Below are 17,989 nucleotides of genomic sequence, written 5' to 3'. Positions count from 1 at the left end.
GCTAGGATGCCTGAAAGGTTTTCTCTGTTCCTTTTAAGCTGCTGGAACTCAAGATCTTCCCTCCTAGCCTAGCCTCCCTTCATTTTGGAAATTGCCATTGCAAAATCCATTTTTAATCTGGAAAGGCTGCCTGGATGGCGCCTTAGAAGCCGGGCTATGAAAATTAAGTCACTGGGAGAAATCAACCCCAGCCAGAGAAGTACCGTATTTTTTGGAGTATAAGACACACTTTTTTCCCTCAAAAAGAGGCTGAAAATCTGGGAGCGTCTTATCCACTGAGTTCAGCATTTTTGGCCTCCCGAAACCCTACCCCCTTTGCAAAAATGGCCGTGCATAGCTTGTAGGAGGCTTTCAGAGAGCTCCTGGGGGCTGGGGAAGGCAGAAATGAGCGAAAAACGGGCCATTTTTCGCTCATTTCTGCCCTCCCCAGCCCCCAGGAGCATTCTATAAGTTTCTTAAAGGCTATCCATGCCCTGTTTTTGGCAAAAAAATGGGCCATTTTTTGCTCGTTTTTGCCTCCACCCCTGCCAGGAGCACTCTACAAGCCTCCTAAGGGCTATTCATGCCCTTTTTTTTTTAATGGGCCCGTTTTTGGGAGGTTTGCAGAGCGCAAAACGTTTTTTTAAAAAATTTGCCTCTTCAAAACCTTGGTGTGTCTTATACTCCGGTGCGTCTTATACTCCAAAAATTACAGTAGTTCGGTTGGTGCAGAGCTTTAATTATATACTTGCATGATCAGCCATTTAATGGATGTTCTATAGTACGTTCAGCTGGTGTCTGTATTTCCCAAGCTGAAGTGATGGAGACATGTTCTATCCTACCTCTCTAAGCATTACAGCAGAGTGGTGAGGTGGTGTCATAATAGCATTGTTCCAATATCTCAGGGGTTGCCACAAAGAAGAGGGAGTCAAGCTGTTCTCCAAGGCACCAGGACAAGAAGCAATGGGTGGAAGCTACACATAGTCCTTGCTTAATGAGCAGTTGCTTAGCAATCATTCAAAGTTACAACAGACCTCCCTAGGGCTACTTGCAACCCGGTGGCCGAGTTCCAGTGATTGCATAATTTTGTGCACTTGGCAACCAGCTCACTTGAACGGCTGTTTGCAGCATCCTGCAGTCGTATGACTGATATTCCACCATTTACTTCCCATTTCTGGCAAACAAAACAAAAAAGCCCATTGAAGGCTTGCTTCACAACTGTCGTTTTCATTCATCAACAAAAGTTGTAAAATCAGTCACGGTCATGTGATGATCCGCTTAATGACTGGCACCATTTGTGACCATCTTTCCAGAGTCCGATATGGTCATAAGTCACGGATGACCTCTATGGGTGAAAAATCATTATAGCTGCTTTAGGACCAGATAGAGTTGATATTGTGTAGGGATCCTGCTTTTTAAAAAAAATCCTAGATGGCTTTTTCTTCATCTCCTGCTTGAGTAGGGGGTTGGACTAGAGGACCTCCAAGGTCCCTTCCAACTCTATTCTGATTGATTGGTGGTCCTTTTTTTGTTGTGGTTGGGATTCTAGTTATCACTGATCTTTCCTTTCCAGTTGATTTTTCTCCTTCTGTCTTACAGCTGGATATTCTGTGTTGGGATGGAATCATCCTGGGTTTGCAGGCAGCACGGTGAGTTATTCTGAGATTTATTTCAGATTATTTTTGAGTTCTCCAGTAACGAGTCCCTTAAGAAATCTGATATAGACCTTTCCATTCAGTAACATATAGGGACGCGGTGGCTCAGTGGCTAAAACGCTGAGCTTGTCGATCAGAAAGGTTGGCAGTTTAGCAGTTCGAATCCCTAGCACTGCGTAACGGAGTGATCTCCCGTTCCTTGTCCCAGCTTCTGCCAACCAGCAGTTCGAAAGCAAGTAAAAATGCAAGTAGAAAAATAGGAACCACCTTTGGTGGGAAGATAACAGCGTTCCATGCACCTTCAGTGTTTAGTCATGCCGGCCACATGACCACGGAGACTTCTTCGGACAACGCTGGCTCTTCGGCTTTGAAACGGAGATGAGCACCACCCCCTAGAGTTGGGAACGACTAGCACATATGTGTGAGGGGAACTTTTACCTTATTCAGTAGCATACTGGCCATATTGCAGACCAATGAGCCAATCAACCAATTAATATTTGGATCAAAAAAATGTAGAAGTATTATTTGCTAGGCTGAAACAATGGACTTTTTGAAGGCTTTTAAAAGAAGGCGGAAGGTAGAGTCCTGCTATTTACATGAAGTAAATGTGAGTCATTTAATTTCCCATTGCTGTCTGTTCTGTCCTGGATATCTTTTGCTTCCTCTTTGATGAAGCTTAACAATGGTAATTGTATGTCTGTTTGGAAAACCCAAGACTATTTACTTTTGAAGAGATTTATTTGAGCTTATAGAAGACAAGAAAGAAAGGCTGAGAACCCTTAAGTATACAAATGCTAATATCCAGCGAAATCAAATCAGGCATTTTTGTCTGGGAAGTCTAGAAGCCTACAGTATGTAACATAGAAGGGGCAGTCAACTTATTTTTCAAAGCAAGACCAGAAGTAATGGATGGAAACTAATCAAGGAGAAATCCAACCTAGAACTAAGGAGAAATTTTCCCTACAGCTTGAGAAAAAAAAGAGAGACACCCCCCCAAGATGGCATAGTGGTTAGAATGCAGTACTGCAGGCTACTTCTGCCGACTGCCAGCAGTTCGATTCTCACCGACTCAAGGTTGTTCCATCCTTCCTAGGTCGGTAAAATAAGGACCCAGATTGTTGGGACAATATGCCGACTCTGTAAACAGCTTAGAGAGGGCTGTGAAGCGGTATATAAGTCTAAGCGCTATAGCTGTTGAACAATTAATCAGTGGAATGACTTGCCTCCAGAAGTTGTGGGTGCTTCAGTGCGCCAACATTGGTGTTTTTTTAAAAAAGAGATTGGACAAACTTTTATAAGACCTCCAAGGTCCCTTCCAACTCTGTGATTCTGTTATATGTCCAACATTTAGTCTTTGCCCTTCTACAATGGAGGAACCAATCAGATCTATTCAGTGGTTTACATATCGCTAAAAGTAATGCTATTCCTCATTTTGGACATGCACAGGCATTTTGGGAAACGTTAGTTTCTTTCCTAAAGGATGGCCATGCATGGATTGATGTCCTAGTTTTTGTAAGGGCAAAAATGGGTGGGCTGATTGAGAATAACAAGCGGGGAGTTAGCAGAGATGACTAAATTGACTGTTTTGATCAAAGGAAAAAAAAATACAACTGCTCTTATTTCTACTTGGAAACCGCTTCTGGACTTTGTGCTTGAGATGGGGGGAAAAAATGAAACCTTGATTTTGGGTTTTACCGATTAGATAGATTTCTTGTTATAGAAATGGCTAGTTTATATTATTGTGTAAAAGTAAAAAGTTGAGGTTTGATGTCAATGCTTTATTCTCCTGCATCAGAGGGAATCGGAAGTCCCCCTTTTCTTCCCCTCACTTTTCCCTTCCCTATTTTCCCCTCTGTTCACTTTTGTATTTTCTTTGTATGCTATATTGTAAACCCGTGATGGCGAACCTATGACGTGCGTGCCAGAGGTAGCATGCAGAGCCCTCTCTGGGGGGACGCGTACCGTGGCCGGCTGCTCTTCTGGTTTCGGCCAGAAAAAGAGCCTGAAAACAGCTCCCAAAACAGCCATAAACGGCCAAAAAACAGGCCTGTGCAGGCCGGCCAGCTGGTCTTCGGGTTTTCGGTTCTCTGGCGTGCCAGCTGATCTTCGGGTTTCCCTGACGCTCGGGGTGAGGGGAGGGGCACCTGTGCATTCCGTTTTGAGGGCTCGGTGCCAAAAAGGTTCTCCATCTCTGTTATATACTAATAAATACTGAAAAAGAAAGGCAGAGAATAACAAGCAAGGCCCCTAGGAAAGAGATTTTCGTTAAAAAAAAAAGAAGAAGGAAGAAGGGAGGAAAACCTTAGTCTTTCCCCTCAGGCATGACCTTTCTTCCTTGGCCTCCCTGCTCTCACCAATTTTGTGTTAACTGTTTTCCCCACTTGTCTCTAGGGAGTGCCCCTACCCCAGAATGAGGCCAATGCCATGGATGTGGTGGTGCAATATGCCATCTACCGCCTGGGCTTCCTTCCTGAAGACATCATCCTCTATGCCTGGTCCATTGGGGGCTTCACAGGTATCAAGTAACAAGGCCTAGAAGGAAACTGGGAAATTCCTAGCAGAAGGGAGAAGCGGGAGAGAAAGAGAGAGAGGCAGTGTTTCTCAACCTTGGCTCAACTTTTAAGATACATGGACTTCAACTCCCAGAATTCCCCAGCCAGCATGCTGGGGTCATTGAGGTCATCTCGTATATCTTTACAGCTGCACTGCAGTCCTTGACCTGAAAACCCAAGGCCAAATGTAGCTTTCAGCCTGAACTAAAGTTAGACACCTCGAATTTTAGGAGGTGCCCATCTTGAGGGATTCCTCAAGATGGGCACTGCCAAGTTCATGTATCTAGTCTAGAAAGATGGTCCATTCAGGGGTTTGGTGCCCTACATAAAATATCCAAATGCAATCCTTTTCTGTAGTAATTATGCTCAACCCACTGATTGCCCCAAATTACCGTATTTTTCAGAGTATAAGACGCACCGGAGTATATGATGCAACAAAGTTTTGAAGAGGAAATTTTTTTTAAAAAAGGTTTTGCACTCTGAAAACCACCCCAGAACAGCCTGTTTTTCTGCGAAAATGGGCCTCTTTTTTTTTTTTTAAAGTGCATGAATAGCCCTTAGGAGGCTTGTAGAGTGCTGGGGGGGGGCAAAAACGAGCAAAAAACAACCCATTTTTCGCAAAAAACGAGCCCTTTTTTGTCAAAAAAAGGGCATATATAGCCTTTAGGAAACTTATAGAGTGCTGCTGGAGGGGGCAAAAAACGGGCCATTTTTCGCTCATTTCTGCCCTTCCCAGCCCCAGGAGCTCTCTGAAAGCCTTCTAAAAGCTACACACAGCCATTTAGGTGAGGGGGCAGAGTTTCAGGAGGCAAAAAACGCTGTATTCAGTGTATAAGACGCACCCGAATTTTCAGCCTCTTTTTTTGAGGGAAAAGGGTGCGTCTTATACTCCGAAAAATACGGTATGTATTAATGGAAACAAGATTCGTCATACTAGGCAGCCCCCTAGTGGACATAAAGAGATTAGAGTTTGGAAGAATGCAGTTTTGAAGGTACATGAGATCAGTTCAAGATAGAACTATTGAAGTATTTGGATGGGATGCTGACACTGAGCGATTTTAAAGCCATGGGAGTCAATCTATATGACATTCCAGATCAGTGTTTCTCAAACTTGGCGACTTTAAGTCCTGTGGACTTCAACTCCCAGAATCCCCCAGCCAGCATAGCTGGCTGGGGAATTCTAGGAGTTGAAGTCTACAGGACTTAAAGTCGCCAAGTTTGAGAAACACTGTTCCAGATGATTATGGACCTGAGCATCTCTTAGCATCACATACTCAGTGGTGAGAAATTCAGAGGGAGGAGGCACAGATGTCCCACTTGTTTATGATATTGTGACGTCCCTGCTTTGAGTTTCCACCTCTCCCTAAATACAGATTTCTCTTTCTCCTTGCACCCCACAGCCACTTGGGCGGCCATGTCTTACCCCGAGGTCAGCGCCCTCATCCTGGATGCCTCCTTTGATGACCTCGTGCCTCTCGCTCTCAAGGTCATGCCGGAAAGCTGGAGTAAGGGGACGGACAAGAAATGGACCCTTCTTTATGGTCCAATGGTTTCACCTGTTTTGAATCTGTTTCCCAGACTTCTAAATGGTTCAGTCCGTGAGACAGTTAAAACTTGGTCAGTAAGAGCTGAACCAACCTTTTCCCTTTTTACCACTAAGTTAGTTCTCGTGTCCTCTGGTGGCCTGTGTTTCTTTCCCTTGTCACCTTGGGAGTGCTTTATTATCCTGTCGCTTTGATTTCAGCTTGTAGGTTGAAATTCCAGTTTCGCCACATAGCTATCAATCGGTGTATTACCTTGTAGGCGTCACGGAGCTATAAAATCCCCAGTCCTGAATAGCTGCTATGTTTAGAAATGGTTTAGGTTGGAATTCTTTTGTTTTGTTTTATTTTCTGTCTTCTGCTTTAACCACGATGGAGGTCGGTGGGTGTGTAATCTTCATCACTCTGTTTTGTTCCTCGTTGGTGTGTTTCACAACTGCTGGCGGTTGGATTCTCAGAAAGATTTTCCCTTTGGTGGGGAGAGCCCCTGAGATACTCAACGTTCTTGTAATGTTTGTTTACAAATGTGCAGGTTGAATAGATAAGCAATTCAGCGCAGAATTATGACATGCCAAGTTAAGGCTGCAGACTTTTGCATGTGTCAGGGCTCCAAGTAGCAAGCGAAACGCCCATAGCAAGCAAAACTCCAAGGCAGGTAGATTCCTCAAAGAAAAGCTTTATTGGATATAACATATTGGCACAGATCTGGTGAAAACCGACTCTTTCCTGTTGTTTTCACCTAATTAAAAGTAAAAGTTTTTCACTTTCTCAAAACCATCAGTCACAGGGCCCAATCATGAGTCTGTTTAGTTAGAGAGTCATTGTGATGTAGTAGTGGTGCAGGCGGTGGGATAAGAACCAAGGAGAAAAGCAAGAATAGATCTGCTGAATATAACTGCATTGGTGACAGGAAGGGCATCTGGCCAGTAAACATTCAGCTCCATTCAGTTGCCGAGATTCCATCCCACAAAGGATTATGCGGTTGTTAAAAGGAGATGATGATGATGTGAAGTTGATTTGGATTAGAGACGTACTTGCTGGGCAGAAAAAATGATGTAATGTTATCCTCTTTGTTCCACAGGAAGCTTGGTCACCCGGACAGTGAGACAGCACTTAAACCTGAACAACGCGGATCAGCTCTGCAAGTAGGTAACTGAGAGGAGGAAACACCACGGAGCAAAGCCATTGACAAAAGAATGTTGGAGGATGCCAACTCTTTGGTGGCTAATTTTTAAAATCAAGGTGTCTTTTGGCCATTTTGGACTACCCATGACCAGTAGCCAAATAGCCCAAAAGATCTGGCCAGAAGCAGGTTTCCCCTTTTTTTGTTTTAACCCCATTATCGCATTGCTTTTGTTGCTTATCGGTGGCTTATCAGAAGTGAAGATTAGCCAAGGAGTTGTCCATTAATTTCATTAAAGCAAAGATTGAGTTCTGAAATCTACATCTAGAAGAGAGGTGAGGAACCATGGCCCTTTTACGACTTGTGGACTTCAACTCCCAGAATTCCTGACCCAGCTGGCTCAGGAATTCTGGGAGTTGAAGTCCACAAGTCGTAAAAGGGCCATGGTTCTCCACCCCCGATCGAGAAAAGGCCAGGCAGAGAGAGACTTTCTATACTGGGTTCTATGCAGAATGCAGAATTGAAGAGATAAAAACTTCTTAACCATGGAAAGTTCTTCCTGGTTCTTTTCGCTCCTTTTTGACTTTTCGCCTTCTGACATTCACCGTTATTCCAAGTGGCGTGAAACGCCCCGCTTGAAACCTTTTGAAGCAAAATGCAGGTGGTCCTCGACTTAACAACAGTTGATTGAGTGACCGTTCCACTAAAACAGGCAATTCTCCAGGTTGTCTGAAGTAGATCAGTTTTCAAGCAGGCTATATTCGGAAATTAAAGCTTCTTGCTTAGAACAGTGTGACATGCCGCTGAGATGCAACAATAAAAGGGACAGAAAAAGAGCCCAGTGGGGGACGGGGATATATCCGGCTAATCCTTTCAACCCAGAAGTGCCTTGGTAGCTGCTTCTGACACGAGTGTAGTAGTACAGGTGTGTCAAATTCGGTTTCATTGAGGGCCACATCAGGGTTGTGTTTGACCTGGGGGGGCGTGGCCAGTTGGACATCAGTCATGTTGGGGGGGGGCGCCTGTGGCGGCCCAAGCACTCTGCCAGTGAAAACGGGCTCCCGAGCTCTGTTTCCCTGTTGCTACAGCCTCCTGCAACCCTCTGCCAGCGTAGATGGAGCTCCGTTTTCACTGGCAGAGGCACCGCAGGCCGGTCTTCGCTGTTTCCAGGACGGTACCGCGGGCCAGATCTAAGCCCCTTGGGGACCGGATCTGGGCCCCGGGCTTTGCATTTGACACCCCTGTAGTAGTAGAACAATGTTTGTAGCAAGTTTAGTTGAAATTGTAGTTGTAGCAAGTTTTGTCTGAAACGGTATAGGGTTTCCTGCCTAGGCAGGGGTTGGACTAGAAGACCTCCAAGGCCCCTTCCAACTCTACTATTGTATTATTGTATTGTAAATGTCCTGGTTTGTCTCCATATTAAACCAAGTCTCCCTGTGCTGTCTTCTTCAGGTATCAGGGTCCCGTGTTGCTGGTCCGCAGAACCAAAGATGAGATCATCACCACCACGTGAGTAAAGGAGCCAACCAAGGAAAATTGCCCAGATGTCCACCCAGCCTTGCCAATTTGGTTGAGGCTGTAAATAAATGTAGCTTTCGTGTCATATGTGTCCTGTAGAGTAGGGAAGAGCCATGTGTCAGGGTTCCAAATAATAAATCCATATCAAACGACCTTCCAAGGCCAGCAGTTTCCTTAAAGAGTAGCTATATTGGAAATGTCATATTGGCACAGATCTGATGAAAACCGACTCTGAAGTCTCCCACGGTTTTCATCTAATGAAAAGCAAAACTTCTACTTTCTCAAAACCATCAGTCCCATGACCAGTCACGGTGCAGTCTGGCAACCGGATAGCATCGCTCTACCTTCCTCCAACCAGGTGTGAGAATGTCCTTGGTTCCCAACAGAAAATATTTTGTTTTGGCTACAGAATCCCCTCTTATTTCAAATCCCCCCCCCTCCCTATCGCTCAGCTCAGTGCGGCAAAATTGAAGCTGTCAAAAATGACTTTGGTCAGGTGAGCTTCAGGATTACAATACAATACAATACAATACAATACAATACAATACAATAGTAGAGTTGGAAGGAACCTTGGAGGTCTTCTAGTCCAACCCCCTGCCTAGGCAGGAAACCCTATACCACTTCAGACAAATGGCTATCCAACATCTTCTTAAAGACTTCCAGTGTTGGGACATTCACAACTTCTGGAGGCAAGCTGTTCCACTGATTAATTGTTCTAACTGTCAGGAAGTTTCTCCTCAGTTCTAAGTTGCTTCTCTCCTTGATTAGTTTCCACCCATTGCTTCTTGTTCTACCCTCAGGTGCCTTGGAGAATAGTTTGACTCCCTCTTCGTTGTGGCAACCCCATGATTGACACCATGGCGTTAACTCTTCTTTTTTCTGACCTTCCAGGGTTCCTGAAGATATAATGTCTAACAGAGGGAATGACTTACTGCTGAAGTTATTACAGCACAGGTAAATAAATATTATAGCTGAGGTTAGATAGAGAGCAGAACCTTCCCAATTATAACTGGTTATGTCTGCCAGATTTTTCCTGTTTTGAGGTATAGACTATACTTTTGTAGGTTTTCCACCCCAAAACCTCCCGTTTCCCTGAAAATAAGACCGCCCCGGATAATAAGCCCAATCGGGCTTTTGAGTGCATGCACTAAAATAAGCCCTTCCCCGAAAATAAGATCTCCCTGAAAATATTGCAACACAGCAGCAGCCATGAGGTGACCACGCTCGCCGCCTCCTGCACCTCAAAAATAATCAGATCTCCCTGAAAATAAGGCTAAGCATTTATTTTGGAGGTCAAAAGAAAATAAGACCCTGTCTTATTTTGGGGAAAACATGGTATGTCAGGAAAACACAATGTCTGTTTTCAGCGAGAATGCTGCTAAAATTCAGTCTTTGAGGGCAGAGAGTTCAGAGGCCATAAAAATAGGTTTTTTTAAAAAAAAACAGAACTGAACATACAGGCTAACTGCTTTGAGGAAAGGTTTATAAATAGATATTTTTTTTGTCTGGGGTGGTGGAAGCTGATGGGGTTCTTTCTCAACAAATGCTACCTGCCCTAGGTATCCCAAAATCATGACAGAAGAAGGCATCAGAATCGTCCGAGAATGGCTGAAAGCTTCTACACCCATGGAAGAAGGTAACACGTTCGAAACCTAAACCTAACCCCAGATAGGTGACATGATGAGGCTTGCCTTGACAGGTGCCAGAGCTGTTGTGGGTTTAGATGATTCATATTAACCACCCTGTGAAGGAATTCTTGGTCCCACCACAAGACAGTTTCGGGAACAGGCATTGATTACTCAACAGAAAGGTTCAGAATTGTCAGACGCGTTTAAAGAAGACTTGAATCAGGAATGTTGCTCTGATGCTACTGAAATAAAGCCTTCAATGCACTTGTGAGAACTGCAAGAGTTCTTTCCAAAATAGATCCAGATGCAGCTCAGCAGAATGTTTTAACGGTTGGTTTTATTGTATGCTGCCCAGATGGGTAGGTGAGTGTAGGGTGGATGGATGGGGAGGGAAAATAAAGGAAAATAAAAGAAAGGAAAGAAAAGAAAATTGGATTGGACTGGATTGAATAATTTATTGGCCAAGTGTGATTGGACACACAAGGAATTTGTCTTTGGTGCATATGCTCTTAGTGTACATAAAAAGACAAGATACATCCATCGAGAATCATAAGGTACAACACTTAATGATAATCATAGGGTACAAATAAACAATCAGGAAAAAATCAATATAAATCATAAGGATACAGGCAACAAAGTTACAGTCATAAGTGGGAGGAGATGGGAGACAGGCACGATGAGAAAACTAATAGTAATAGTAATGCAGCCTTAGTGTATAGTTTGACAGTGGTGAGGGAATTATTTGTTTAGCAGAGTGATGGCATTTGGGAAATAACTGTTCTTGCGTCTAGTTGTTCTGGTGTGCAGTGCTCCATAGGATCATTTTGAGGGTAGGAGTTGAAACAATTTATGTCCAGGATGCGAGGGGTTTGTAAATATTTTCACGGCCCTCTTTTTGACTCATGTAGTGTATAGGTCATCAATGGAAGGCAGGTTGGCAGTAATTGTTTTTTCTGCAGTTCTAATTATCCTCTAAGGTCTGTGTCTGTCTTGTTGGATTGCAGAACCAAACCTGACAGTTTTGGAGATGCAGATGACAGACTCAATAATTCCTCTATAAAATTGTATCAGCAGCTCCTTGGGCAGTTTGAGCTTCTTGGGTTGGCGCAGAAAGAACATTCTTTGTTGTGCTTTTTTGATGACGTTTTTGATGTCAGGTGTCCATTTTAAGTCTTGAGGTATGATAGAACCTAGAAATTTGAAGGCCCCTGCTGTTGATACCGTGTTGTCTAATATTGTAAGAGGTGGTAGTATGGGAGGGTTTCTCCTAAAGTCTACCACCATTTCTACGGTTTTGAGTGTGTTCAGCTCCAGATTATTCCGGTCACACCATGAGGCTAGCTGTTCAACCTCCTGTCTGTATGAGGTTTCATCGTTCTCTCGAATGAGACCAATAACTGTTGTATCATCTGCAAACTTCAATGGTTTAACAAATGAATCATTTGAGATGCAATCATTGGTATATAGAGAGAAGTGGGGAGAACACACAGCCCTGGGGAAAAGGAAAGGGAAAAATAGCAATAGCACTTAGACTTATACACCGCTTTACAGCCCTCTCTAAGCAGTTTACAGAGTCAGCCTATTTCCCCCAACAATCTCGGTCCTCATTTTACCCACCTCGGAAGGTTGGAAGGCTGAGTTAACCTGGAGCCCTTTCAGGATAGAACTCCTGGCAGTGGGCAAAGTCAACCTGCAATATTGCATTCCAACCACTCCGTCACCACGGCAACCTTCAGCCTGGTGAGATTCGAACTGCCAAATTGCAGGCAGCCAGCAGAAGTAACCTGCAGTACCGTATTCTAATCACTGCGGCTCTTTCAAAAGAAAGGAAGAAAGGAAAGGGGGAAAAAGAAAGGAAGAGAGATAGAAAGCCCTTGCAATCAGAGCAGTGCCCCCACCTTTGCATCTCCCTGCCATTCAAGCCAGAGGGCTGTACTCACACCAGCTCCTTGTCATTGCAGCCTCTATGTATAGCCGCTATGAAGTAGAAGATGACTGGTGTTTGTCCGTACTGAAGTCGTACCAAGCCGAAGATGGTGATGAATTTCCCTGGTCTGTTGGTGAGTCCAATGCGAGAAGGATGGAGAGCAGAAATCTAGGTGTGGCAGGAAACCAGTTCGTGGAATTGCCACAATTCGTTCTTGCTTGGGAGAAATCTTAAGAATGTGCTACCCAGGTTGAAATTTGAAGACAGGAAAGATTGTCCAATAATGTTGGCCTGGCTTACTGGCTCGTGGGAATTAGCTAATGATATGCTGCCCTCCCACAACTACTTTTAAGGGAGTAGACCAATAAGGGCGACCGCATTCCGAACCAGATATACAAAAGCAAATAGTAGGAAAAATAATGGGAGGAGAACGGAGAAATATAGAAATGAAGGAAGGGGGGGGGGGGGAGAAAAAAACCCCATTGACTTCCGATTCCCTCTGGTGCAGTAGAATAAAGCATTAGCATCAAACCTCAACTTTTTACTTTTACATAGTAGTACAAACTATCCATTTCTATAACAACAAACCTATCTAATTGGGAAAACCCAAAACCAAAGTTTCATTTCCCCCCCCCCCATCTCAAGCACAAAGTCCAGAAGTGGTTTCCAAGTAGAAACAAACGTACTTGTGGGGTTTTTTTTTCTTTGAGTAAAGCGGTCAATTCAGCCATCTCTGCTAACACCATCAGCTTTTGCAGCCATTCGTTCGTCCATGGTGGGGATCAAAGTGTCCTTCCATTTTTGTGCCTGGGCCACCAACTTGATCAGAAAGGAAGTGAGCTTTAATCAGCATGTTTAAAACCCCAAATTGACTGAACAGGGGTTCTGTTGCACCTTGCCGCCCCGTTAGAATCTTCTCAACCCACCTCATTATTGTTTTCAAACCAGGTGAAGACATGACCCTAGATGGAAGACGACAACTTGCACTATTCCTGGTGAGTTCTCCTAGCCTTGCACCCATATGTTCTCCTCCCCACACTCCATTGTTCTAGCACAGTGTTTCTCAAACTTGGCGACTTTAAGTCCTGTGGACTTCAACTCCCAGAATTCCCCAGCCAGCTGGCTGGGGGATTCTGGGAGTTGAAGTCCACAGGACTTAAAGTCACCAAGTTTGAGAAACACTGTTCTAGCACATCCACTTCACTTCCATCCACCATATTTCCCTGTCCAATCCGGCAGGTTTCACAAGAGTGTTGTAAGGCCCTTAGGATTAATTCCCATTTTGTGCATCCACATGCTGGGCAACAACTTAAGCAAAGTGTTCGGAGGCACTCCCACCGAGACACACCAGAATTGGTGTTATTTTCCTGAGGAAAAGGGAATACAGGTAGTCCTGACGTTACAAACCCCAATTGAGCCCAACATTTCGGTTGCTAAGTGAGACACTTGTTAAGTAAACCTTGCCCCATTTTACGGCCTTTCGTTGCACCGCTGTTCAGTGAATCACTGCAGTTGATAAGTTAGTAATACGGCTGTTGTGGGAATCCGGCTCCCCCATTGACTTTGCTCATCAAAAGGTCATAAAAGATGATCACATGACTCTGGGACACTGCAGTCGTCATAAATATGAGTCAGTTGCCAAGCATCTGAGTTCTGATCATGTGACCATAGAGATACCCCCCCCAACGGTCACAAGTGTGAAAAACGGTCCTAAGTCACTTTTTTTTTCAGTGCCATTGTAACAGTCACTAAACAAACTGTTGTAAGTCGAGGACTGCCTGTATTCTCCCCCCATTCTGACCATCTGCGTCTTTGAGTCCAGTACGTTAATCCCATAGTTTGATCAACCTCATTCTTATCTTGATGGCGTTATGCCCAAGAAGGGGCTGAAAACTTCCTGGGCCCATCAGACCAGTGGCAATTGGCAGACGACCCCATAATCCCTTGCGGGGTGGAGCCTGGGCAACTGAATGGAGCTAGCAGAGTGTTTTGCTGGCCAGATGCCCTTCCAGTCGCCAATGCAGAATTTTGTTCAGCAGATACATTCTCGTGCCCAGAGAGATAAATATCTGCCTCTGCCTAGGATCGAACTCACAGCCTCTTGATTGTGAGGCGAGAGCTCCACCTCTAGGCCACCTCATCAATCACTCCTAATGGCTTTATTTTATGGTCCTCTTAAAATAAGGCAATTAGCTAGCCACTCTTCAGGCCTTGGAGAGCAGAGATGGCCCAGAAGCTACCAGTTGGGTTCCCCCCAAGGTAACTTTTTTTTTTTTTTCCATTCCACAGGCACGGAAGCACCTGCAAAATTTTGAAGCGACACACTGCACTCCACTTCCACCCCAAGAATTTCATCTTCCATGGAGCCTATAGCATCCTCCACCACCCTCACCGTCACTACCTCCCATTCTTCTCCTGCACTCACGGCTTCTTGTTTCCGACCACCTTCCCGCCTCCACCTTTCTTGCCTGAGCGCGTTTGCGTGAATGGCCATCACTGTCCTCACCACCACCACCACCACCGCACTGTAAATCTGCTTCTCCCCCCTGTAATATTGATCCCTCTGACCACCAACCCTCACATCTTGTCGTAAGGGTTCACAATAAAGATGGTATTTTTTATATTTCCTGACTCTCTGGTCTCGGGAGCTGCTGGCCTTGTCTGGGGTTGGAAGCTAAGCAGATTTGGTCTGGGTTGGAAACTGGATGGGAGAACAGCAAAAAATTACAGGACTGAAATTTAGTCTGGGGGGGGAAAAGAGGAGGCAGCGGGATACCACTTCCTTGATGTTTCCAAGGAGACAGCATGCAAGTATCCCATCCTCTCCAGGAATCAAATTCAGCTAGAGGACATCTTTACTGCATCTTCTTCTTCTATATATATATAAAAATGGCTGTGTGTATGTTCCAGCATAACTCTGGAACACCTCAAGCAATTTCAACCAAACTTGGTACACAGATTACTTACTCTCTGGAAACAAATACTGTGGGGGTAAGACACCCCTAACACCCCTCGGGGTATGCCTTCTGTTAAGATACAGCCTGTTGTGCCTTCATATGGATTCTACTGTACAGCACTGTGGAGTTGCCATGGTAACGACTTCACAGTACTCCACAAGAGGGCTCCCTCTGGTAAGGGGGAAAATCCAACATTAGACATTATGGCGACATTCATGGAAGGAGATTTGGGATAAATAAATACCTGGGCAGCTCCAGGTTATCAGCTAGTAGATATATATTGGAAAAACAATAACCTTTAGACTGATAGAAGCCTAATAAAATGGATGTCTGTGGTGTGTAGTCCTCCTGTCACTGGTTGAGCTGTTTGCCCTGAGTTGAATATTTCAGTACACGAATAGCCTTTTAACTATCCTGAAAAATGCTTAGAAATAAAAAGGGCAAGAGAGCATCTGACTAGCTGAAGAAACAGAGTTTGTGCAGGAAGCAAGGATAGAGTAAGCAGGAAGTATACCAATAAGTATTTAAGAAAGGCTAACAAATATCCTGATGAGTTTTGACCCTAACCCCAATCCAACTAAATGGGGTGGGTGGGAGATAATACAAAGTCTTGACCTGTCCAATTGGGTCAAGAGGATTTTGTGGCTGTATTTTTTTCTTAGTTGAGAACAGGGGTGTCAAACTTGAGGCCTGTGGGATGGATCCGGTCCCCGGGATGTTTAGAACCAGCAGATGGGGCTGGCTTGGAAATAGCAAAGGAGCAGTCCACTCTGCTAGTGAAGCTGACAGGGCAATCCAATAATAGCATATAAACTGAGAGTAAACCTCACTCCTTACTAGCACTGGTGATGTTACCTAATTTGGTAATGAAATGTCTGTTAGAAAACAACCAAGCTCAGAGAGCACCAAGGAACCCCCACCTCCCCATGTCAACCCTAAACTACAAATATTCTCCTTTATTAGGACTTCTCAACCGTGGCACTTTTAAGATGTGGACTTCAGCTCCCCAAATCCCTCACTGGCAAATTCTGGAGGTTGAAGTCCACACATCTTAAACGTTACCAAGCTTTAAGGTTAAGGTTCCCCTCGCACATAGTTGCTAGTTATTTTCGATGCAAGAGGTCGGTGCTCATCTCCATTTCAAAGCCGAAGAGCCAGCGCTTTCTGAAGACGTCTCCATGGTCATGTGGCTGGCATGACTTAACATCAAAGGCGTGCGGAACGCTGTTACTTTCCCACCGAAAGTGGTTCCTATTTTTCTACTTGCATTTTTTTTTACGTGATTTGAACTGCTAGGTGGGCAGAAGCTGGGACAAGTAACGGGAGCTCACTGTGTTACATGGCGCTAGGGATTCGAACCGCAAAATTGCCGACCTTTCTGATCGACAAGCTCAGCATCTTGGCCACCGCGTCCCTTATACCAAGCTTTAGAAGCCCTAATAAAGGAGACTATTTGTAGCTCACATCTTAAAGGGGCGTCTTCAAAGGGAAAAAAGCAACTCCAGTTGCCTTTTGAAAAAGCACCTTTGGGACAACCATGACCTGAATGACTGAGAATCTCCATAGACAAGAAGAAACAATTATTGATGGAATCTTCCAACGAGATCTCACACATTTCTGAAGGCAGGATGAATCGTTAAGTGGGTTTTGCCCAGGGGTGGGTTCCTGCCAGTTTTAACATCATCTATAGAAGAGGTTCCACAAATCTACAGTGCCGTTTAGAACCGGTTCCAGCTCCCTCCCCCCGCCCATCCACACATCATCAAGATGAAGAGCGAGAGGAGGAATTCTGGGAGTTGAAGTCCACAAGTCTTAAAGCTGTCAAGTTCGAACACCCCTGGGGTTTTTTTTCTAAAGGGTTAGGGATGCAAGGGTCTTGTAATTTGACAGCTTTAAGACTTGCGTGCTTCAATGCCAGAGTTCCTGAGCCAACAAGACTGGAGGAGGAATTCTGGGAATTGAAGTCCACAAGTCTTAAAGCTGTCAAGTTCGAACACCTCTGGGGTTTTTTTTTCCCGAAAGGGTTATGGATGCAAGGGTCTTGTAATTTGACAGCTTTAAGACTTGCACACTTCAATGCCAGAGTTCCTGAGCCAACAAGACTGGAGGAGGAATTCTGGGAGTTGAAGTCCACAAGTATTAAAGCTGTCAAGTTTGAACACCCCTGGGGGGGGGTTTTCTAAAGGGTTAAGGGTGCAAGGGTCTTGTAACTTGACAGCTTTAAGACTTGTGTGCTTCAAATGCCAGTTTCTGAGCCAACATTTGGTTGCTAAGCAAGAGCATTGTTAAGTGAGTTTCACCACATTTTACAAGTTTCCCACGCCCACCTGGTCACATGGCCAGCAAGCCACTCCCACAAAGCAGGGCCACACCTACAGAAGAGGTTCTAAAAAATTTTTATGATTGCCAAGAAAAGTTGCAAAATGAGGCAAAACCACCACTGGTTTTGCCTCATTTTGCAACTTTTCTTGGCACGGTTGTTAAGTGAATCACTGCAGTTGTTAAGTTTAGTAACACAGTTGCCAAATGAATTTGGCTTCCCCACCAACCCCAGGACACTGCAAGCATCATAAATACACACCAGTTGTTAAGCATTCAAAGTTCGATCACGTGACTATGGGGATGCTGGAATGGCCATAAGTCATAAGAACGGTCACTAAACGGAAGTGTTGTAAGTCGAGGACTACCAGTATAAAGATTTGCTAACTATTAAACATAGGGATACAGGGACTCAGGGGCTAAGACACTGAACTTGTCGATCAGAAAGGTCAGCAGTTCGGTGGTTCAAATCCCTAGCAATGCGTAACGGAGTGAGCTCTCGTTATTTGTCCCAGCTTCTGCCAACCTAGCAGCTCGAAAGAATGTAAAAATGCAAGTAGAAAAATAAGAACCATCTTTGGAGGGAAGGTAACAGCGTTCCGTGCGCCTTCGGCGTTTAGTCATGCTGGCCACATGACCCCATGAGATGTCTTCGGACAGCATTGGCTCTTTGGCTTTGAAACAGAGATGTGCACCGCCCCCTAGAGTTGGGAACGACTAGCAGATATGTGCCAGGGGAACCTCTACCTTATGCTTCACAATTGCTAAGTGCCTGAGTCACAAGGCTAAG

General features: G+C 44.7%; 1 protein-coding gene across 4 annotated transcripts in view; it reads left to right on the top strand.

Moving 5' to 3' along the window:
• ABHD16A (abhydrolase domain containing 16A, phospholipase) overlaps positions 1–14,546 on the top strand; it is a 77,895-nt gene extending 63,349 nt beyond the window's left edge. For 3 of the 4 annotated variants that reach the window (XM_081961223.1, XM_081961222.1, XM_081961224.1), the window contains 10 exons: positions 1,579–1,628; positions 4,026–4,149; positions 5,587–5,691; positions 6,809–6,872; positions 8,303–8,359; positions 9,260–9,322; positions 9,928–10,004; positions 11,958–12,056; positions 12,872–12,918; positions 14,213–14,546. In XM_081961223.1, the coding sequence (XP_081817349.1) occupies positions 1,579–1,628; positions 4,026–4,149; positions 5,587–5,691; positions 6,809–6,872; positions 8,303–8,359; positions 9,260–9,322; positions 9,928–10,004; positions 11,958–12,056; positions 12,872–12,918; positions 14,213–14,296 (770 nt within the window). In that variant the 3' untranslated portion in view covers positions 14,297–14,546. Of the gene's footprint in view, positions 1–1,578; positions 1,629–4,025; positions 4,150–5,586; positions 5,804–6,808; positions 6,873–8,302; positions 8,360–9,259; positions 9,323–9,927; positions 10,005–11,957; positions 12,057–12,871; positions 12,919–14,212 lie in introns of those variants that run through there. The other variant, XR_014176076.1, reaches the window with a different exon arrangement.
• Positions 14,547–17,989: the final 3,443 nt, after the last annotated feature.

This window comes from Natrix helvetica (assembly GCF_964273705.1).
Source record: "Natrix helvetica genome assembly, chromosome: 1".
Classification (NCBI taxonomy): Eukaryota; Metazoa; Chordata; class Lepidosauria; order Squamata; family Natricidae; genus Natrix; species Natrix helvetica.
Note: the sequence above shows the minus strand (reverse complement) of the source record. Positions and strands in the feature narration are given on the sequence as shown.